Source organism: Chenopodium album, chromosome 17 (genome assembly GCF_948465745.1).
Source record: "Chenopodium album chromosome 17, dcCheAlbu1.1, whole genome shotgun sequence".
NCBI lineage: Eukaryota > Viridiplantae > Streptophyta > Magnoliopsida > Caryophyllales > Amaranthaceae > Chenopodium > Chenopodium album.
Genome location: NC_137850.1, coordinates 39,933,082 through 39,952,122, shown reverse-complemented (window position 1 = coordinate 39,952,122; position 19,041 = coordinate 39,933,082). Strand labels below are relative to the sequence as shown.

Genomic DNA, 19,041 nt, shown 5'->3' with positions numbered 1-19,041 from the left:
GTAATAAGAGTATATATAATGTTTTCATTGGAAGTTTTAACACTTCCATTTATTTCTTTTTTGACACTTTTTTTTTTATTTTTTTTGACTAATTGTTGATAGTAAAAAATATTAGTTACGGAGTATTGATATGATGCATAATGCATTGACAAACGTAAGTGAAAAGACTTAGGCTTGTTCTCATTGACTGAATTGAATTAAATATTTTATGAGAGAAGGAAATTAGGAGCTGAACTGAACTGAACTTATTAGAGCTGAACTGAACTGAATTGAAAATAATCTGATGAGAACAGGTATATTTACGGAATAATTGATACTCTGTTGGTCACATTATTTAAGAAGAATATGGATGGGGACCATCAAAATGAGGTTTTTACAAATGCACAAGTGCACAACTGCAATTAATAATACTCCATATGCTTTTATATAATTCGTATAGTTGTGAAACAAAGCGTCAAATTTGGTGATGTAGTGCAAAAGTCAAAAGAAGAACCGAATATTTTTATTATTGATTCGAATTTATGGACAAGGCTTTCCAACCTTAAATATATACATGAATTATATAAAGGAAAAAATTAAAGATGGTTGAAGAACCAAAGAAGTTATCAAAGGTGGTTTTTTTTTATTGAAAAAAATGACCAAGTAAGCAAACGGTGTAGCTGATTCAACTGTGTCGTCAATGGTTTAGACGTCTGTAAGAATTTTTTTGTTTTGTTATGTTTTGTTTTGTTTGAGAAGGTACAATAAAATGTTAAATTAGATAATACGCCTATAAGAAATTGGTAATTAAAGACATTTCGTAATTCTAAGTCAACATACTTTTCTTGACAACTCCCTTCCTTGCTCTTCCTCACACAACATGCAAATTGTCCATCCATCCTTTGCATCAATTCGAATTGTTTCCGAAACACTAAAAATGAACTCACACAACATCTTTGAAGCTATCATTCACAATGATAGGCTGCTATTCGAGCAGCTGATTGACCAGGATGAATGGTTGATTGATCAAAGAATTGAGCAATCGCTGGATACCACACTCCATGTAGCGTCAAGATATGGGCATGCACATTTTGTGTCCCATATACTGAGCTTGAGACCTGATCAGGTTGAGGCTCTAAATATACACCGAGAAACTCCGATTCATGAGGCTTGTCGTCGTGGAAGTCTCAAGGTGCTGGACTTGCTCTTGGCAGTTAAACCATGGTTAGCGCACTGTCTTAACAACAACAGGCAGAGCGCTATGTTTTTGGCTTGCAAATATGGATACCATCAACTAGTGAATCGTTTGAAAGAGATCAATATTCCTGTTGATTTGTTATGTTTGCATGCTGCCCTGTCGCGTGGCCATGCAGGTCAGTATTAATGATTATTAGTTTATTACTTTGTGAAAGTAAAGTCGAATCAACTTTGATATATTAGTTGTCATTTTAAAATTTGCTGCAGATGTTGTCCATGGAGTAATTGAAACATGGCCAAGTTTCATAGAAAAAGCTGATGAAAATGGACTAAACCTGCTGCATTATGCTTGTAAATATGGTGAGCCAGAGATAGCCCGAAAGCTGCTTAAACTGAGTCCTGAACTGGCGCGGTTATATGATAATAATGGCTTCACGCCCTTACATCTGGCTGCAGTGCACAACAATGGCGCAATTTTCAAAGAATTTGCGGCACTAGTGCCGCTTGCTTTCCTGGATTTAACAAAGCAGCATGATACAATTCTCCATCTTATCATTTGCCATAACCAATTTGATACATTTTTATGCTTGATGCAGCTTTTTGATGACGACTCTAAACACGATCTTTTCCACTGTCGTGATAAAAAAGGGAACTCTCCCTTGTATTTTGCACTTTCGGGAAATTGTGTTGAAGTCAGTCAAAAATTTAATGTTCTTGATCTTGTATCAATTTATTTCAGGCTGTGTTCATTGGGTCAAAGAACTCTAACATGTATGTATGTATGTATGTATGTATGTCCTGCTACAGATTGCAAAATATATGATCAACCTATCAACTAAAGAACAACTCCTAGGCAGGAATGATGGAGGGCTCACTGCTATTGACATTTTGGACAATTGTGGAGATGACATGATCACAGAACTAAGAGGTTGTTTGTTAGAAAAGCTCGGAGAAGATTATCTCGACATAAGGTCTTCTACTCCTACACCAACCGAGCAACGTGAAGGTAATTGATATACCTCCTTGGCTCCTTTATATTAATATTACCAAATGACCATTTTAGTTTAAGACTATTCAATGGCTACAATAAATATGTAGCCATTATAATTGTTTTTAATCTCAACCATTAAAATTTTAAGGATAAATCTTGTTCATTTATTTGTTTGACTATGAAAAAAAATATTGTAATTTTAAAAATAACTCCTTGTTTTTACTTTGGAAAGAAAAAACTGTTTTTGTCGCTGAATACAAGCAGTTTCGCTTTCTCTACCAAGCAAATCAATCAATCTCCATTAATATTGCAGCAGCAAATTACCATGGTTAAATTACTATTATCATCAAGAATCGAAATATTATACTTATGTTATCAACTTATCTGTATCATCTTTCCCACAAAAATAAATATCACCCAACACTAATTGTTATACAAAGACAACAAAGTACATCGACGGAATTCGAATTTTGGAATCGAACAATTCAATGGAAGAAAGGGTTCGAAAATAAACTGTAAGGCTTTATTTAAGAAGTAATCGATCAATTATTATCAATAATTTTACTTCTAATAAAATTAATTTTTATCTATTGTATACAAATCATTATAATTATTATTTATTATTTAGTCAATTTTATGAATGGTCAAGATTTAATACTAAATTTTAAAGGTCTAGATTGAAAGATTACAAATACTACAATATTATTGTGGCCACTGCAAAATTGTCCTTTGAAATTATGGAGTACTCCAATTTATTTGTTCGATAATTATTTTGATAGCATCAACGACCGTCATGAACAGAATGGCATGGAACAGATTTTTGAGTAACACCTAGTGCATAATTTTTTTAAAAAAATATTTACATATTTTCCATGCAACTATCCCATTTATCAAAATATTTACATCAACTATTCCTATTTAAAAAAAATATAAACCTACACCCAATGCAAATATTCCTATTTTGTATTTTCAAAGTTAATTTAATGACTTCATACTTGATATACTCTGTATGTGATATCTAATAATTTATTTCCACTATATTATATCATCCTTATTAACTGTGTAAAATCATGAAACTTAACCTTCTTTCGGGGGAGGGAGTACTAATCATAAACGGGGTGTATAAAAAGATTATAAGAAAAAGAATTACTAACAATTAAGCATGAGAAAGTTCTGATTTATTTTATATTCTTGTCTCAGTAAAAGCATTTTATCAAGAACACATGTATAGAGCTGTGAAAGAAATTCTAGAGATCATACAAGCAGAAAGGGATGTTCGTAAGGATAGACAAGAGAAAAGGATGCATGAAATGCACATGGAAGGGCTTCAAAATGCAAGGAATACAATCAACATAATCGCAATCTTAATTGCCACAGTAACATATACAGGATGCCTGAGCCCTCCAGGGGGCTTTTTTCAAGAGGGAATTAACATAGGAAAGCCGGTTTTGGGTCGAACAACTGCATTTAAGGTGTTTGTGATTAGCAACGATATGGCCCTCTTCTTGTCTCTTGGCATCGTTGTCATTCTTGTTAGCATCATTCCTTTTCGCACCTCACCAATGCGAAAGGTGTTGTCTCTAACACATAAGCTTTTATGGCTTGCAGTATCTTTCCTAGCCACTGCTTACATTGCGGCAAGGTGGGCTACAATCCTACAAGTCCAACACCTAAAATGGACGTCTGGAATTGTGTTGTCCATTTGTGGCGGGTTCTTATGTATCGTTTTTGTTGTATTGAGTATAATGCTGATCAATGACAAGCTGAAGACTTCTAAGTGGAGAAAGCAGCAAAATATTCAAGGGGGATCCTTTTCATTTAATTCTCATGTGCTAAGTCGAGTTGCTTCTGGGATAATCACATACTAAGTTTCATCAGTTTGACACCGTTATGGATATGGGATAACACAAGTTTGTAGGACCTAGCAAAATATTCAAAAGATTGTTCTTGATTGATATACAATATTTGTATTTATTTATACTCCGTACAATTTGCTTGCTTGTCTAATTGATTTAGTTCATCGATTGGATTTCAAGTTTTAAAAAATTAGAAAAATAAAAAAATTATGCTTGATCATGCAGGTTAATTGGAGCAAGCACATTCTTGTAATTTATACATGGCTGATAATTGGTCTATGTTGCCGTTTGACATCTTAGTTGAAATTGCTTTGAAATTAGATTGCCCTGAAGATATCATCTATTTTGCCGCTGTATGTCATTCATGGAATCGTGTGTATCCAATTGTAATGAATGAATGCCATGGTTGATGCTAGCAGAAAACACGAAAGAGAAGCCAAATTACCTTAGGAAACTATATTGTCCTAGTAGTAAAAGATGTTACCAATTAAAGCTCCCTAAAACGTTTGGGGCTAGATGTTGGGGTTCTTCTTGTGGTTGGGTTGTCACGCTTGATCGTCAGCTAGAGATGCATCTAGTTAACCCGCTCACCAGGGCTCGGATTCGCCTACCGCCCCAATCAACTAAACCAAAGCTAATTGAAGAAAAGTATAAAGAGGCTTTCGATAAGCGTTATGGAGAAGATTATTTTATAGGCAAGGTGCATGTCGTTATCGATGATAATGATGATTGGATTGTTTTTGTTTTATATCGTTATGGTAGCAATAGCTGCGTGGCTTATGCAAGACCGGGTGATCAGGCATAGAGGTCGATTTTGATTCCAACTATATGTGCGCTTGATGTTGTGCGTTGGGGTTCGAAAATACTATTCTTAGCTAACTGTAATGGTTCACTTGGATATTGCGATATTAATGCTATTCAAAATTCACAAACTGTCACGGCAAGCAAGTATCTTTCACCTTCAATAGAGCTTTTGAATGATGACTGGACTAAATTATACTTGTTGGAATCATTTGGTGATCTTCTAATGGTTTTCCGATACGTGAAATATTATTATGATGACGAACAAGACTTTGATAGGGAAACGATAGATTTTACGGTATATAAGCTTAATTTTGACACCATATGTTGGGAGGAAGTAAAAGACCTTGGTGATGTCGCCTTATTTGTGGGCAATAATCACTCCATGTCTATTCGCTCATCTTCTACTAACAATTGCAACTGCAATTGTATCTATTTTACTGATGATGTGAGGTAGTATTTTTCGTACCAACTATATGGCACAGGGGGGCATGATATGGGGATTTTTAGTATAAAAGATATGGAGGTTAAGACGTTGTATGACGGAGATGATGTCCTTTCTGATTTCTGCGCACCCTTATGGTTTATGCCAATGCTAGGCACAAGAGGTGGATCCATTAAAGAACAACAAGAGTTTTGACACGCAGTTACTGTCTTGTAGAAGTTGTTTGTTTTCATTTTTGACTCTTTAGACATTAAAATTGTTGCTTATTGTTATGAAATTCTTTTTAAGGTTTGATTCATTCCTATGTCTATGCATGACTCTATTGGATTCTAAAATTGTTAGTTTTTTAAGTTAACATGGAAAATTTTTAATTTCAATAATAAATCCAAACAATCTTTTGCATTACATTGAAAGTATAATTACATTGAAAAATTAACTTTCAATCGAGTTTGCAGCAATCTTAAAGGTAACTTCATCAACACATACTAATTTTTGATTATGGAAAATAGTTTGAGTTATGTGGTATGAAATCACCAAGTTCAGATTCAACTTTGAGGTTTGCTTCTTCCTCGGAGCAAATTAAGCTCCAGTAGGAAGTTATGAATCAGGTAACTGTAAATTGTAATTAATTAAGTTGATAATGGCATAAACTTCAAGTTGGAAGTATATCTATGCATGTCATGCACCTTGTAATGCGTTTAATTAAGAGTACATTATCTATGTGGGTCATCAATCGACTAATCAGTCATTCAAGGTATATTTGATCTACAATGAAGTTATGAACATGTATTGTTATATACGTATGAGACATGACATGCATAGAGGGACTACTGCTCATGCCATGGTATTCTGTATTCATATGTTAGTGTCTAAATTTTGCGAGGTAATTTTAATAGTCAAAAGTTGATATCTTTGTAGCGAGCTTCCATGTAGCTGTCTGCTGTCTTGTCTGCATTATACTTATATGCAGACTTCTGACAGCACATTCTGCTTCATTCTAATGCAGCATTCAAGGTTCGTTTTATGATGTTAATCCTGAGTATGCTGTTCGTATGGATAGCGGTGATAGCATTGCTAAATGGTGTAAGACAATGTATGTAGGACAAATACCAAGGTATTCATGTCTAATTAAAATGATCATAAAATACTGAATTTTCTAGTGACAGTGATTTGCTATCCAGATAAGCATGAACGATACATAGGCACAGACTCTTTATATAACTGGATGCAAAGAAAAGAAGGCATAATGGGGGATAATTATGTCCATGTAAAGTGGAAAGAACAAAATACATGCATAGAAACACCTAAACAAATATTATATTAATGGTAGTAGTCAGCTACAAGAATACCTTCCAAATGAATTCAATATACTTCCTATTTTTATTTTTAAAAAAGTTTCACTCCGTCCTATTATATTAATGGTCAAAATAGTCATGTATAGTCAAATGAAAATTTAATTTGTATTATCAAGTTTGCAAATTAAACTCTCAAATCTCATTTGTTAATTTCCTAGCTCATCGTTCTGCAAATTTCTTTTTCAATTCGGGAATTTTCATCTTACTTTCCCCAATTTTCGATTGCAAGTTTGTGTTCGTAAATTTCTCAATCTATACTAACATATTAAACGTTCTTAGAAACAACCATGTGTCAAGTAGACCCCAATCTCTGCGCCATTTCTCAATCTATACTTATAAGATTTGAACACACAACCTCTAATTTTATAAATAAGTTTCTTACTACGAAGGTATGTGTCAAACTCAAATAAAACGGCTCAGCCTTCTCATTCACATGTAAGGTGTATATATAGGTACAAGAGATATTCCTAACCCTAACTAGAATAGGAATAAGATAAATATGAACATAACTAGGAAACTAAATATATTATACAATCTTTCCTAATTATTATCTCAACATCTCCCCTCAAGATGGAGCATGTAGATCTCGAATGCCCATCTTGTCAAGTAACAATTCAAATTGCGCCTTCCCTAAGGCTTTTGTAAAAATGTCCGCCAATTGAACCTTCGTAGAAACATACGATGGCGTAATAACTCCTTCTTTAATGGCATCTCTAATAAAGTGACAATCTACCTCAATGTGTTTTGTCCTCTCATGAAACACCGGATTATTTGCAATATGAAGTGTCGATTGACTATCACAGTACATGTTCATACCTTGTTTATGTTCTACACCCAAGGATCGAAGGATTTGTTTCAAGTGTTTCAACTCACATGTCAACATTGTCATGGACCTATACTCGGCATCAGTGGAACTTGTCGCTACTGTTGGTTGCTTTTTAGTCTTCCAAGACACAGGAGATAGTCCAAGAAGTACAAACCAACCAGTCAACGATCTACGAGACAAAGGACAACTCGCCCAATCCGAGTCACACCAACCTTCCAACTGAAGACTGCTATCAGACCTCAAGAGAATACCTTGACCCAGACATTTCTTCAAATATCTGATTACTCTCAAAGCTGCCTCCCAATGTTTCTCTTTGGGGCATTGCATAAACTGAGACAGAATATGCACCGAATAAGCCAAATCCGGCCTCGTGACTGCCAAGTAAATCAAACGACCAATCAACCGCCTATATCGTTCAACATCTGCAAACTCCTTCCCTTCTGCGAGAGCAAGTTTATGATTTTGTTGCATCGGGAAATCTGCCGGTTTAGCACCTAGTAGCCCTGTCTCAGAGATAATATCCATAGCATACTTGCGTTGACATACATAGAAACCGTGCTTGCTACGAGGCACTTCTAGCCCCAAAAAATATTTCACGGCTCCCAAATCCTTCATTTTAAAGCATTCACTCAGATATGTTTTAAAATTCTCCAATGCAAATGTATTATTTCCTGCAATTATCATGTCATCCACATAAATCAAGACACTCAACTGCAATCCACCCTTCGAAAAAGTGAATAGAGAATAGTCGGAATATGACTGTTTAAACCCATATTGCTTCAATGCCTTGGACAATTTTTCAAACCAACACCTCGGAGCCTGTTTCAAACCATACAGAGATTTCTTCATTTTGCACACTTTTTCAGAATTATTTTTCTGAAACCCCGGTGGAACTTTCATATATATCTCTTCTTCTAAATCACCATGCAAGAAAGCATTATGCACATCCATTTGATGTACATCCCAGTTTTTAATCGCGGCAACTGCTAGAAAAATACGTACCGTTGACATTTTTGCTACAGGTGCGAACGTTTCATTATAGTCAATGCCTTCCTCCTGATGATTGCCAAGGATCACCAATCTTGCTTTCAAACGCAACAAATTGCCTGCCTCATCTCTCTTCTCGGTGTAAACCCACTTGCTTCCAAGTGCCTTCTTTCCCACCGGAAGATCTTCTAGTGTCCAAGTTCCCTGATCCTCGAGAGCCTTTATTTCTAAGGCCATAGCTTCTCTCCAGCCTTCATGTTGCATTGCTTCTTTGAAAGATCTCGGAATTTTTGCCTCTGTCACTGCAGCAATATATTTTCTGTGTTTTTCGGAAAAACGATCATAATTCACAAAATATGTTATAGGATAGGGAGTACCTGACGAGGATGATGTCGCGGGTGTAGGTGGACTTTTAGTTTTCCGAATGGTGTGTGTGACGCAATCGCGCAGCTTTGTCGAAGGAATTTTTACTCTCTTTCCCCGACCCAACTCTTCTTCACCGGAAACCGCCTCACCGGAAACCACCCCTGCACCGTCCTTGTCCCCCCTGCATTGCTGCTGTTGTACACCCTCCGACACCTCATACGTACCCTTAGGGGCTGCTGCTGCAGTGTCATGTGTTGTGGCAGCTTGGGGCTGCTGATCTAGCGAGCTTCCAGCGCCTGCTGATGATGCTGCCTGGCCAGCGCTCGTTGGATTTCCAGCGCCCCGAGCAGAAGCAGCAGCGCTGCTACCCTGCGTGCTTGCTGCGGACGTTGGGTCTGGCAGCTGCTGGGTGGCTGCGTGTGGCTTCCTTGCTGCACTCGGCTGGCCAGTCACCTCCCTCGCACTCATCTCATCCCCCTTATCCACCAATGCACCATTGTGCCACGCCATAAATTCATCTTCTTCATCATCATAACTAAACTCCAAGTCACCAAACATCATCGAAGTCTTCAATTGATCACTATTCTCTGTCAAACTCTCCTTAAATGGAAACACACGCTCATGGAATTTCACATCTCGTGAAACAAAATACTCACGAGATTCCAAATCAAACAGTTGCCACCCTTTCTTCCCAAAGGGGTAACCCAAGAAAACACATTTTCTACTCCGCGACGCAAATTTATCTCCTTTACTTCGTTGATTATGTGCATAACACAAACAACCAAACACTCTTATAAGCTCATATGGGGGAAGTTTACCAAATAACATCTCATAAGGAGTTTTATTTTGAATCACAGAACTAGGAGTTCTATTAATCAAATAACATGCTGTCAACACACATTCACCCCAAAATTTTATAGGAAGTTTTCCTTGAAAACGCAAAGCCCGAGCCACATTAAGAATATGTTGGTGTTTCCTCTCTACTCTCCCATTTTGTTGAGGCGTTCCAACACAGGATGATTAAAAAATAATACCATTTTGAACAAAATAATCTTGAAGATGATTGAATTCGGTACCATTATCACTTCTAACAACCTTTATATCTCTATTAAATTGTCGTTTAAGCAAGGCAATAAAATTGAGAAAGGTAAATTCAACTTCAGTTTTATTTTGAATCAAATAAACCCAAACACCTCTAGAAAAATCATCGACTATTGTCAAAAACAACTTAGCACCACATGACGATACTACCTTGTACGGACCCCACAAATCAATGTGAACTAAATCAAACAAACCGCTAGCTTTGTTCTCACTATGAGGAAAACTATCTCTAGATTGTTTTGCCCGAGGGCATACATCACACACATCATTATTGTTTCTAATAGAGTTACTCACAGGTGGAAGTAACTTTAGAACTTTCTCCGACGGATGACCCATTCGTTGATGCCAAAGATCCACCACACAATCCACTGCTAGAACCTTCACATGCGGCACACCTCGGAAAAAGTAAAGTCCATCTTGTCGTTCACCCACGCCAATCACCGTCCTCGTCAACTGGTCCTGAATAACACAAATTTTGTTAGTAAATTGAATTATACATCGATTTTCATCACTAAGTTGAGTTATAGAAATTAAATTGCAATTTAAGTGGGGAACAAATAACACATTATCAAGCACCAAACCACCCTCTAGGGTGACCGAACCCAATTGATTCGCATTCACCGTTTGACCATCCGGTAAACCCACCGGACAATTTTGTATGGTCTTGATATTTCTCATGATGGACAAATCATTAGTAACATGATTAGAAGCTCCTGTATCCACAATCCATAATACGCTTGTATTACCTTCCAATCGTGACTTGGTTTTGCTCAAAATATCGATTATTTGTTGTGCTTGCTCTACCGAAACTCCCGCAAGTCCTTGAACAAGATTTGTTTGCGATGAAGAGCTACTACCGGAGTTGGTTGCACCCCCTCCTTGCACCGCATTAGCCCGTGCCGATGTAGGGGCAGCATTAGATGAGTTCCCTTGCCCCCCCCCACACAACCACGACCTCCTTTACCTCCGCGATTGCTAGAGCCACCACGACCACGACCTCTTCCACCTTTCCGATTGTCATACCAACCCGGCGGAAAGCCAATAATCTGATAACACCCCTTTTTGTCATGACCCACACGATTGCAATGGGTACAAAATGGTCGGTCTCCATCTCCCGAATCACTCCTAGCACGGGAATCAACCTTGAATGCCATCACATTCTCCTTCGGCTTATTGTCACGACCTCGTAATCTTTCGGTATTAATTACCGTTTGATATGCACTATCCACCATGGGAAGAGGAGATTGTGCGAGTAATTGTTCTCGAATTGACTCATATGGATCATCTAAGCCAATCAAAAAATAATGCAAGTAGTCCTCTTCACGAATATCTCCTACTTGCTTCACAATATTGCATGTGCAACCACCACAAGAACATTTAGGAACACAGCAAAATTGGACCAATTCCTTCCATATTTTAGATAATCTTCCAAAATAATCCGTCACCGTCTCGGAAGCCGCTTGTTTACAAACTCCCAAATCTTGCTTGAGTTGGCACACACGAGTCCCACTGACGACGCAATATCTTTGTTGCAAATGCCTCCATAAGTCACGCACAATATCATAGTCATCAATCGTCGATCGTAACCCATCATCCAAAGTATTATTTATCCATGATACTAGCATTGAATTCACGGCTATCCAATGCTTATATTTAGGAGAATCAGCAGCCGGTTCTTGAATGGAACCATCTACAAAGCCAAATTTCCACTTCGCAATTAACGATCGGCGCACAGCCTTGGACCAATCATCATAATTCGATCCTGTCAATTTGATCAGTGTAATTACGATACCCGGATGATCACTAGAGCCAAGATGATACTCAAGATCATTCGATGGTGGTGGCGGTGGTGTTTCATCATCACCCTTCGCCATCTCTCTGCCTCACTGTATTTTGCGGAAAAAAAATTAATTTCGGAACCTAAGCTCTAGATGCCATGTCAAACTCAAATAAAACGGCTCAGCCTTCTCATTCACATGTAAGGTGTATATATAGGTACAAGAGATATTCCTAACCCTAACTAGAATAGGAGTAAGATAAATATGAACATAACTAGGAAACTAAATATATTATACAATCTTTCCTAATTATTATCTCAACAGTATGTTATTTTTTATGCTATCTTTTGAGTACAAAATATTAATAGGTAGCAAATGACAGTATGAAACAACAAATTTAATTACAAGAAAATTGAGTTATACATAAATTTACAACGTAAATTAATGATCAACCCCATGTAATAACCCGGGACATCGCCCGGGCACAAAAACTAGTCCTGGCTTAAATTCGAGCAATTTAGACTAGAATTACCGGCCTATATTCAATAACTGAAAATTAATCTAAATATTATTTAACATTACAATGTGCATTTTGTTGAGTTGAATTATCTTAAGGCAATAATATATACGTATTCCATCAAATCCTTCCATTAGTGAACATAGTTGTTTATATCGTCTTTCGTAAATAACCTTTCTTTTTACGAGAAAGGGGGGATTAATAATTTACTCCAACAGGGAGATATCATGCAGTACAGCAGCATTAGCACAAGCAGGAGTTTCTTCTATCCACACCCTTAGACCCTCATAATCCCTACTACAGTTTGCTAAAACATGAGCAACAATATTCCCTTTCCTACCCACATGAGCATAGCTACAATGAGTACAAAGAGAAGCAAGATGTTTAATGTCCCTAACAATCGCACCAAAATAAGAGGATTCGTTCATATCCTTCACCAGCTGATTAAAAAGCTTTAAATTGTCAGTTTCGAGGATGACATTCAGCAGGCCAGCTTCAATAGCAATCCCGAGCACATGTCTTGCTGCCAAAGCTTCTGCCACATCAATCGCAAAGTTACCCTTAATGAAGAGACAAGTAGCAGCCATAGTATCTCCCAAATGATCTCTCATTACACCTCCAAGCCCTGTGTTTTTGTCCTTAAAGCAGGCAGCATCTGAGTTGATCTTGTAAACACCACTGCTAGGAGGAGTCCAGACATGCTTTATCTGAGGATTGCTGCTTAATTCACAAGGAAAGACTTCATTTTCTTTTTCATATTCCCCAACAAAACATATAGCCTTGTTGATGACATCTTCAATGAGGACAGTGCGCTTCTCAAATGTGGCAGCATTTCGTTTCAGCCAGATGCCCCAAAGGAAGCTCCAAAATAAATCCCACCAGCAAGGATCCTGATAGATTGCAGCAAGCTTTACAATCCAATCCCAATGAGACCCACTGTCACACATGTTCATGTTCAAACGCAGAGGAGAAAGCTTCCAGATCAGGCGAGCTTCCTCGCAAGCAAAAAGGGCGTGCAGTTGACATTCAGCAGCTTCTCCACATACAGGGCAGGTATCATCAGAACAAATGTTTCTACGCTTGAGATTTGATCGAACTGGGATAGCGTTGTGCAAAAATTTCCACCCGAATAATCTGATTTTTGGAGGCACTTTCGCATTCCATAAATTCTTCCAGACACTCTTAACAGAGTTAGAAGAGGACGAGGCCATGTCAGTAGAACGGGAGTCAAACTCAGCATGATAGGCACTTCGAACAGTGAACTCACCATTCTTGGATAGGTGCCAGGACCACCTATCTTCACTGTCATAACACGGGAGAGGAATGCTCTTGATGGCTTCAAATTCCCACTCACAAAACCAACTCTGAAGCAGCGTGCTATTCCAGTTGTGCATGCTAATTAACTCAGACACTTTAGTGGGAGCATCATCATTTAAGTTGAGCCTAGGAAGAGGGCGAAAATTAGGCAGGAGGGGGATCCAGGGATCATCCCATATGTTGATATCATGACCCCTCCCCACAATTTTCCTAGCTCCTTTAGCAATTAAATCTCTAGCTGATAAGATCGATCTCCAGGTATAGCTTGCATTAGAATTGAGTTTGGTAATCATGAAATCAGAGTTAGGAAAATATTTCTGCTTGAGCGTTTTCACCATGAGCGATTGCGTGTTATTCAAAATCCTCCAAGCTTGTTTGGCGAGCATTGCTTTGTTGAAAGCTTGGAGGTCTCTCATACCCAACCCACCATTAATTTTTGACTGGAAAGTGCGTTCCCAAGCAACCCAAGCCAATTTTCTCTCCTCCTTCTTTTGACCCCAAAAGAAATTTCGGCACATCCTATCAATTTCATTCAAAATACTCACCGGGATTATAAAACACTGCATAGCATAAGTGGGGATCGCTTGAGCCACCGCCTTGATGAGAATTTCCCTTCTTGCTTGAGACAAGAAACCCTCCTTCCACCCCTTAAGCTTTTTCCAAACTCTATCTTGTATGATGGAAAAGACCCGTTTTTTAGAATTCCCAAGGTAAGTTGGGAGTCCTAAATATTTTTCATGTCCCTCGACAGCCTTAAAATTCAACTTCATCTGAAAAGCATGTTTTTTTTCTCTAGCTCAATGTTTCGGCTAAACGAGACTTCGGATTTATCCATGTTCAATTTTTGTCCGGAGGCCGCTTCATAAGTGGCAAGGATTTCAAGCACATTCTCAACTTCAACTTCATTCGCCCTAACAAATAACAAGCTATCATCGGCAAAAAATAAGTGGGAGATAGGATCCACTTTTTTACCAATTTTCACCCCATGGATCATCTTCTTTTGTTCAGCATCCCTAAGAAGAGTAGACAGACCCTCAGCACAAATTATGAAAAGGAACGGGGAGAGGGGATCACCCTGTCGAAGACCTCTCGTGGGTAGAAACTCGCGTGAGGGCTGCCCGTTCACCAAGATAGAGAAAGAGGCAGATTTGACACAAGCCATGGTTACTTTCACAAAACTTTCCGGGAAACCCAATTTGCACATCTTCTCAAGGAAAGACCATTCAACTCTGTCGTAGGCCTTACTCATGTCAAGTTTAAGCCCCAAAAAACCATTCTTTCCTTTCTTTTTTTTTCCTCAAATAATGAAAGCATTCGTATGCCACAAGAATATTGTCAGATATAAGTCTTCCCGGGACAAAACCACTTTGGGATTCGTGGATAATGCAAGGGAGGAATTTTTTCATCCTGTTTGCAATCACCTTAGCCACTATTTTATACAGGACATTACACAAACTAATAGGCCGATAATCGACAGGAGAATCACATTGTTTCTGTTTGGGAATTAAAACAATGTGAGTCCGATTAATCGACTCTATTTCCTCCCCATTATTCAAAATATTGAGCACATGATCAATAACATCACCCCCAACAATACTCCAAAATTTCTGATAGAAAAGGGCACACATACCATCGGGGCCAGGGGCTTTCGTGGGGTGCATTTGTTTTAGAGCCTCATACACCTCTTCCCCACGATACGGAGTCTCAAGTAAACTGATCATGTTATCAGGAATGAGAGGACAAACTTTGTCAATAACTGGGTCGGTTTCCACCATACACGAAGAGCCAAAGAGGGCCTCAAAATGATTCACCATCACCTCTGAAATTTCATCTTCATCCTCGTAAATAAGGCCAGCATCATCTTTGATTCGAGCAATGTGATTGCGGTGCACCCTCTGCTTAGCTTTATTGTGGAAGAATTTTGAGTTCTTATCACCACATTTCAGCCAATCTTGTCGGCTTCGTTGCCTCCAATACCTTTCTTCCCTTTCTTCTAATTCATCCAACCTTTCATCAATGTCCCTCATTTGTTCAATCACGTGGGTTGTAGGGGTCTCCTCCATAAGCTTCGCCATCTGCTCCTTGCAATCTCGCATTTGTTTTGCAAAATCCCCAAAGGTATCCTTACTCCAAGTACTCAATCTACTCACAGCTCTCGATATGTTCCATGAAACTTCCCCCCTTCTTCCCAAGCTTCACGAATGATGTCAATACAAGTTTCATCCCGGAGCCACATTTCCTCAAACCTGAAAATACGCTTTTTTTTCCTCTTCTTTTTCGGGGCATAGACACGATCTTTGACACATAAGAGAAAAGGGAGGTGATCAGAATTCCTTTTTTCAAGATGAGTCACAAAGGAGCCTGGGAATGTATCCTTCCAAGCTTGGTTAACAAGGAAGCGATCGAGTCTTTCTTGAATGTTTTCAGCATCTCCTCTGTTATTATTCCATGTGAAAGAGTATCCAGTAAAACCCAAGTCAATCAGATTGCACCTATCCATAGCACCACGTAATATAGCAGCTTGATTGAAATCAAAATTAGCCCCCCCTTGTTTCTCCGTTGACCAAAGCATCAAGTTCAGATCTCCACCACACACCCAAGGCACATCATTTGAGTCATTCAAAGATTCAATCAAAGCTCCTGTCATCTGTTTTTTATCGTCATCCGAAAAGCCATACACTCCCGTGAAGCGCCATAAACCGTAGACATCATCAGCAACATTAACATCAATGTGATTTATAGAGAAAGTCCGAAGGTTCACCACCAAATCTCCTCTCCATAAAAGAGCAAGGCCTCCACTCCTCTGTCTTCCTTCACCTTCGCAGCTTACTGCCACCATAGACCCAAACTTCAATTTTATACGAACCCTTTCCATCTCAGCCTGCTTCATCTTTGTTTCTTGAAGGAACACTACATCGGGGTTTTCAGTAATAACTATGCGTCTAAGCGCACTAATTGCCCGAGGACTCCCCAACCCTCGGCAGTTCCAGGCTAGGATGTACATCATTGTCCACCGAGAGCCCATTGTGTGGGGCTCGCCACGTTTGCAGTACCTTTCGTAACAGTGGTGGTTTTGTCAAGTGCTATTATTTTTATGCTAACAGAATTATCCAACTCCTGAGGATCATCATACTCTTTCCCTGTCTCACAACTTTTTCTCACATTACCCGCAAGATTTAGCCCACTAGCTTGAATGGAGGCCTTGTCTTTGGGTATTCTCTTCCAATTCTTTTTTCTAACATGCATCTTTTCCTGCTGAACTTTTCCAGAACAAATCATGGGGTCAAGGTGATCAAAGTCACTTGCAGCATTCACTAGAACATCAGAAACATGGGGCAAGGACCTTATAGTATCATCAGCATTATGCTCAACATTCTGTTCAAGATTCTGCTCACTTGACTTGCTATTACCAGAGTTCATGCTATCCTCAAAAGGGCTAGGTGTAATAGCACACCCCTGCAATTTGTTCACCACTTCCCCTAGTTGTTCCTTTGGTTTAGGTTTTGGAACATTCTTAGGTTTAGTAGTGAAAAGTCTTCTGGCACTATCAGATTTCTTAACTCCTTCTTCTTGATCTTTTTTGCTATGTTTCCAAGGTGATGCTTTCAGCCATCCACCAAAATTGACACAAGGGTCCTCATCATCCCGACACTCTTCGCAGTCCTTGATTCCATGACCAATCTTCCCACAGTGATAGCAGAATATAGGTGGTTTTTCATATTTCACCTCAAAATACTCTTCAATGCCCCCACGCATTTTAACCTTGACCTTTTGGGTCAGAGGTCTGTTGACATTAATAAGAACTCTGACTCTTATTGATTTGTCAATGGCAGAGACCATTGAATTCTCCACTTTTACAAATTTCCCTATTTTGTTTCCTAGAGCTTCAATGTTTGCAATATTTAATCTACCTTTGAAAGGTAAATTGTATATTCGAACCCACATGGGTAAGTCATTCAATTCAACATCAAGGGGTTTCACAGAGTCAGAGATTTCGCCAAAGATTATAGCATGATGTTCAAAGTGCCATGGTTGTTCATTGAGAACTTTACCTTTATCCTTCCAGTGGAAAAACTGGAAGACGAAGAGGTTTTTGCCAATGTTGCTTATTTCGATCCCGTGTCTGGGTTGCCAAACATTCTTCATTGTGTTCATAAAGGCGTTCGCATTGATGTTTCTTTCTGTGCAGATCCTTCCAACAAGCCCTAATTCAGCCCTTGCATCAGCATCTTCTTCCTCCTCGTCAGCCCATTCAATCGCCTCATCATCGGGGTTTTGAAATTGGTTCTCATTTTTGTCTGGGGTTTCATCCTCCTTATTCGAATTTGTCTGGGAATTATTTACACATTGCAATTGCTTATTTGTTTCACTTTCTTCACCATCAGATGATGCCATAGTCACTACCAAAACTCGATACAAGATCGAGAACAGAGCCTTCAAGAGAAGGAAGAAAACTAGAAGAAGTTCTAGAGACACCCTCCCAAGGAAAAACCTAGAGGGAACTTTAGTGTCTTTCGTAAATAACCTTGGAAACACAACAATTTCAAGATTGACGACACTAATAATGTTCATTTTGATCGCCCATATTTCATCTTATAACCAATGTTGAAGGCAATATATGGCAATTGTAGCCATATAGTTTATACTCTAATATTGTAGGTATTTGCATATGTGTACGAGTTTGATCTTATAGACTTTAGAAACACCGGTCACCAATGGCGTATCCAGGAATTTCGAAGTGTGGCTTCGAAATCCTGAAAAAAAAAATAAAAATATTTTAATTAAAGATTTATTTTATAAGTTCAAATTTTAGATTGTATTTAGATTAGGAAAATTTGACTTTTGCTACCATCAAAACACCCCTATTTCACTTTTGCTACCTAAATTATAGGTTTTGCTAACACTTGACGGTTTTCGTTATTATTTCCGTTTGTGGGGCCCACTTAATTACTTTCTCCTCTTTTCTTCTTCTGTCTCCAAGAAGCTCTGTCAAAAACCTCCAGCCCTCCATAGCAACCGCCCATCCAAATCCCCACCTCTTCCCGGTGGACCTACCACTTCTCCAGGCAACCCCCACTCCATTTTAGGAATTATGATATTTTCAACATTGGAAACCAACAAAACAGAGGTAGAAAACCGTCAAGTGTTAGCAAAACCTATAATTTAGGTAGCAAAAGTGAAATAGGGGTGTTTTGATGGTAGCAAAAATCAAATTTTCCTAATCTAAATACAATCTAAAATTTGAACTTATAAAATAAATCTTTACATAAATATTTTCATTTTTTTTTCACGATTTCGAAGCCACATTAGTAACCCTCAATTATCATGTTAGGCTCGATTTTTTTTTCCCTTGAGAATATCAAGCATAAAGTGCACATAGCAAAGCTGCAAAGTCGCTCAATAGAATAGTTCATACCTTCATTAATTGTAACCGGTAGTTTGATTAATAATCCACCTTAGATGAACCCTAGATTGACTATACTGACAATTAAATTAAAGATGGCGTGAAATTAAACCCTAGATTA

The 19,041-nt window shown here is 38.4% G+C and overlaps 1 protein-coding gene and 1 pseudogene across 1 annotated transcript; one reads left to right on the top strand and one right to left on the bottom strand.

Annotated features, from left to right (window-relative positions):
- Window positions 1-4,283: 4,283 nt before the first annotated feature.
- On the top strand, window positions 4,284-5,464 carry LOC145588965 (putative F-box protein At1g65770; annotated as a pseudogene).
- Window positions 5,465-15,662: 10,198 nt separating this feature from the next.
- Window positions 15,663-16,520, bottom strand: LOC145588963 (uncharacterized). The gene has a single exon (XM_081645547.1). The coding sequence runs from the start codon at window positions 16,518-16,520 to the stop codon at window positions 15,663-15,665; it is 858 nt and encodes a 285-aa protein (XP_081501673.1).
- Window positions 16,521-19,041: the final 2,521 nt, after the last annotated feature.

What these genes read in the sequence shown, in the direction of transcription:
- LOC145588963 (XM_081645547.1), bottom strand. Translation starts at nt 16,520, where the DNA reads ATGTACATCCTAGCCTGGAACTGCCGAGGGTTGGGGAGTCCTCGGGCA.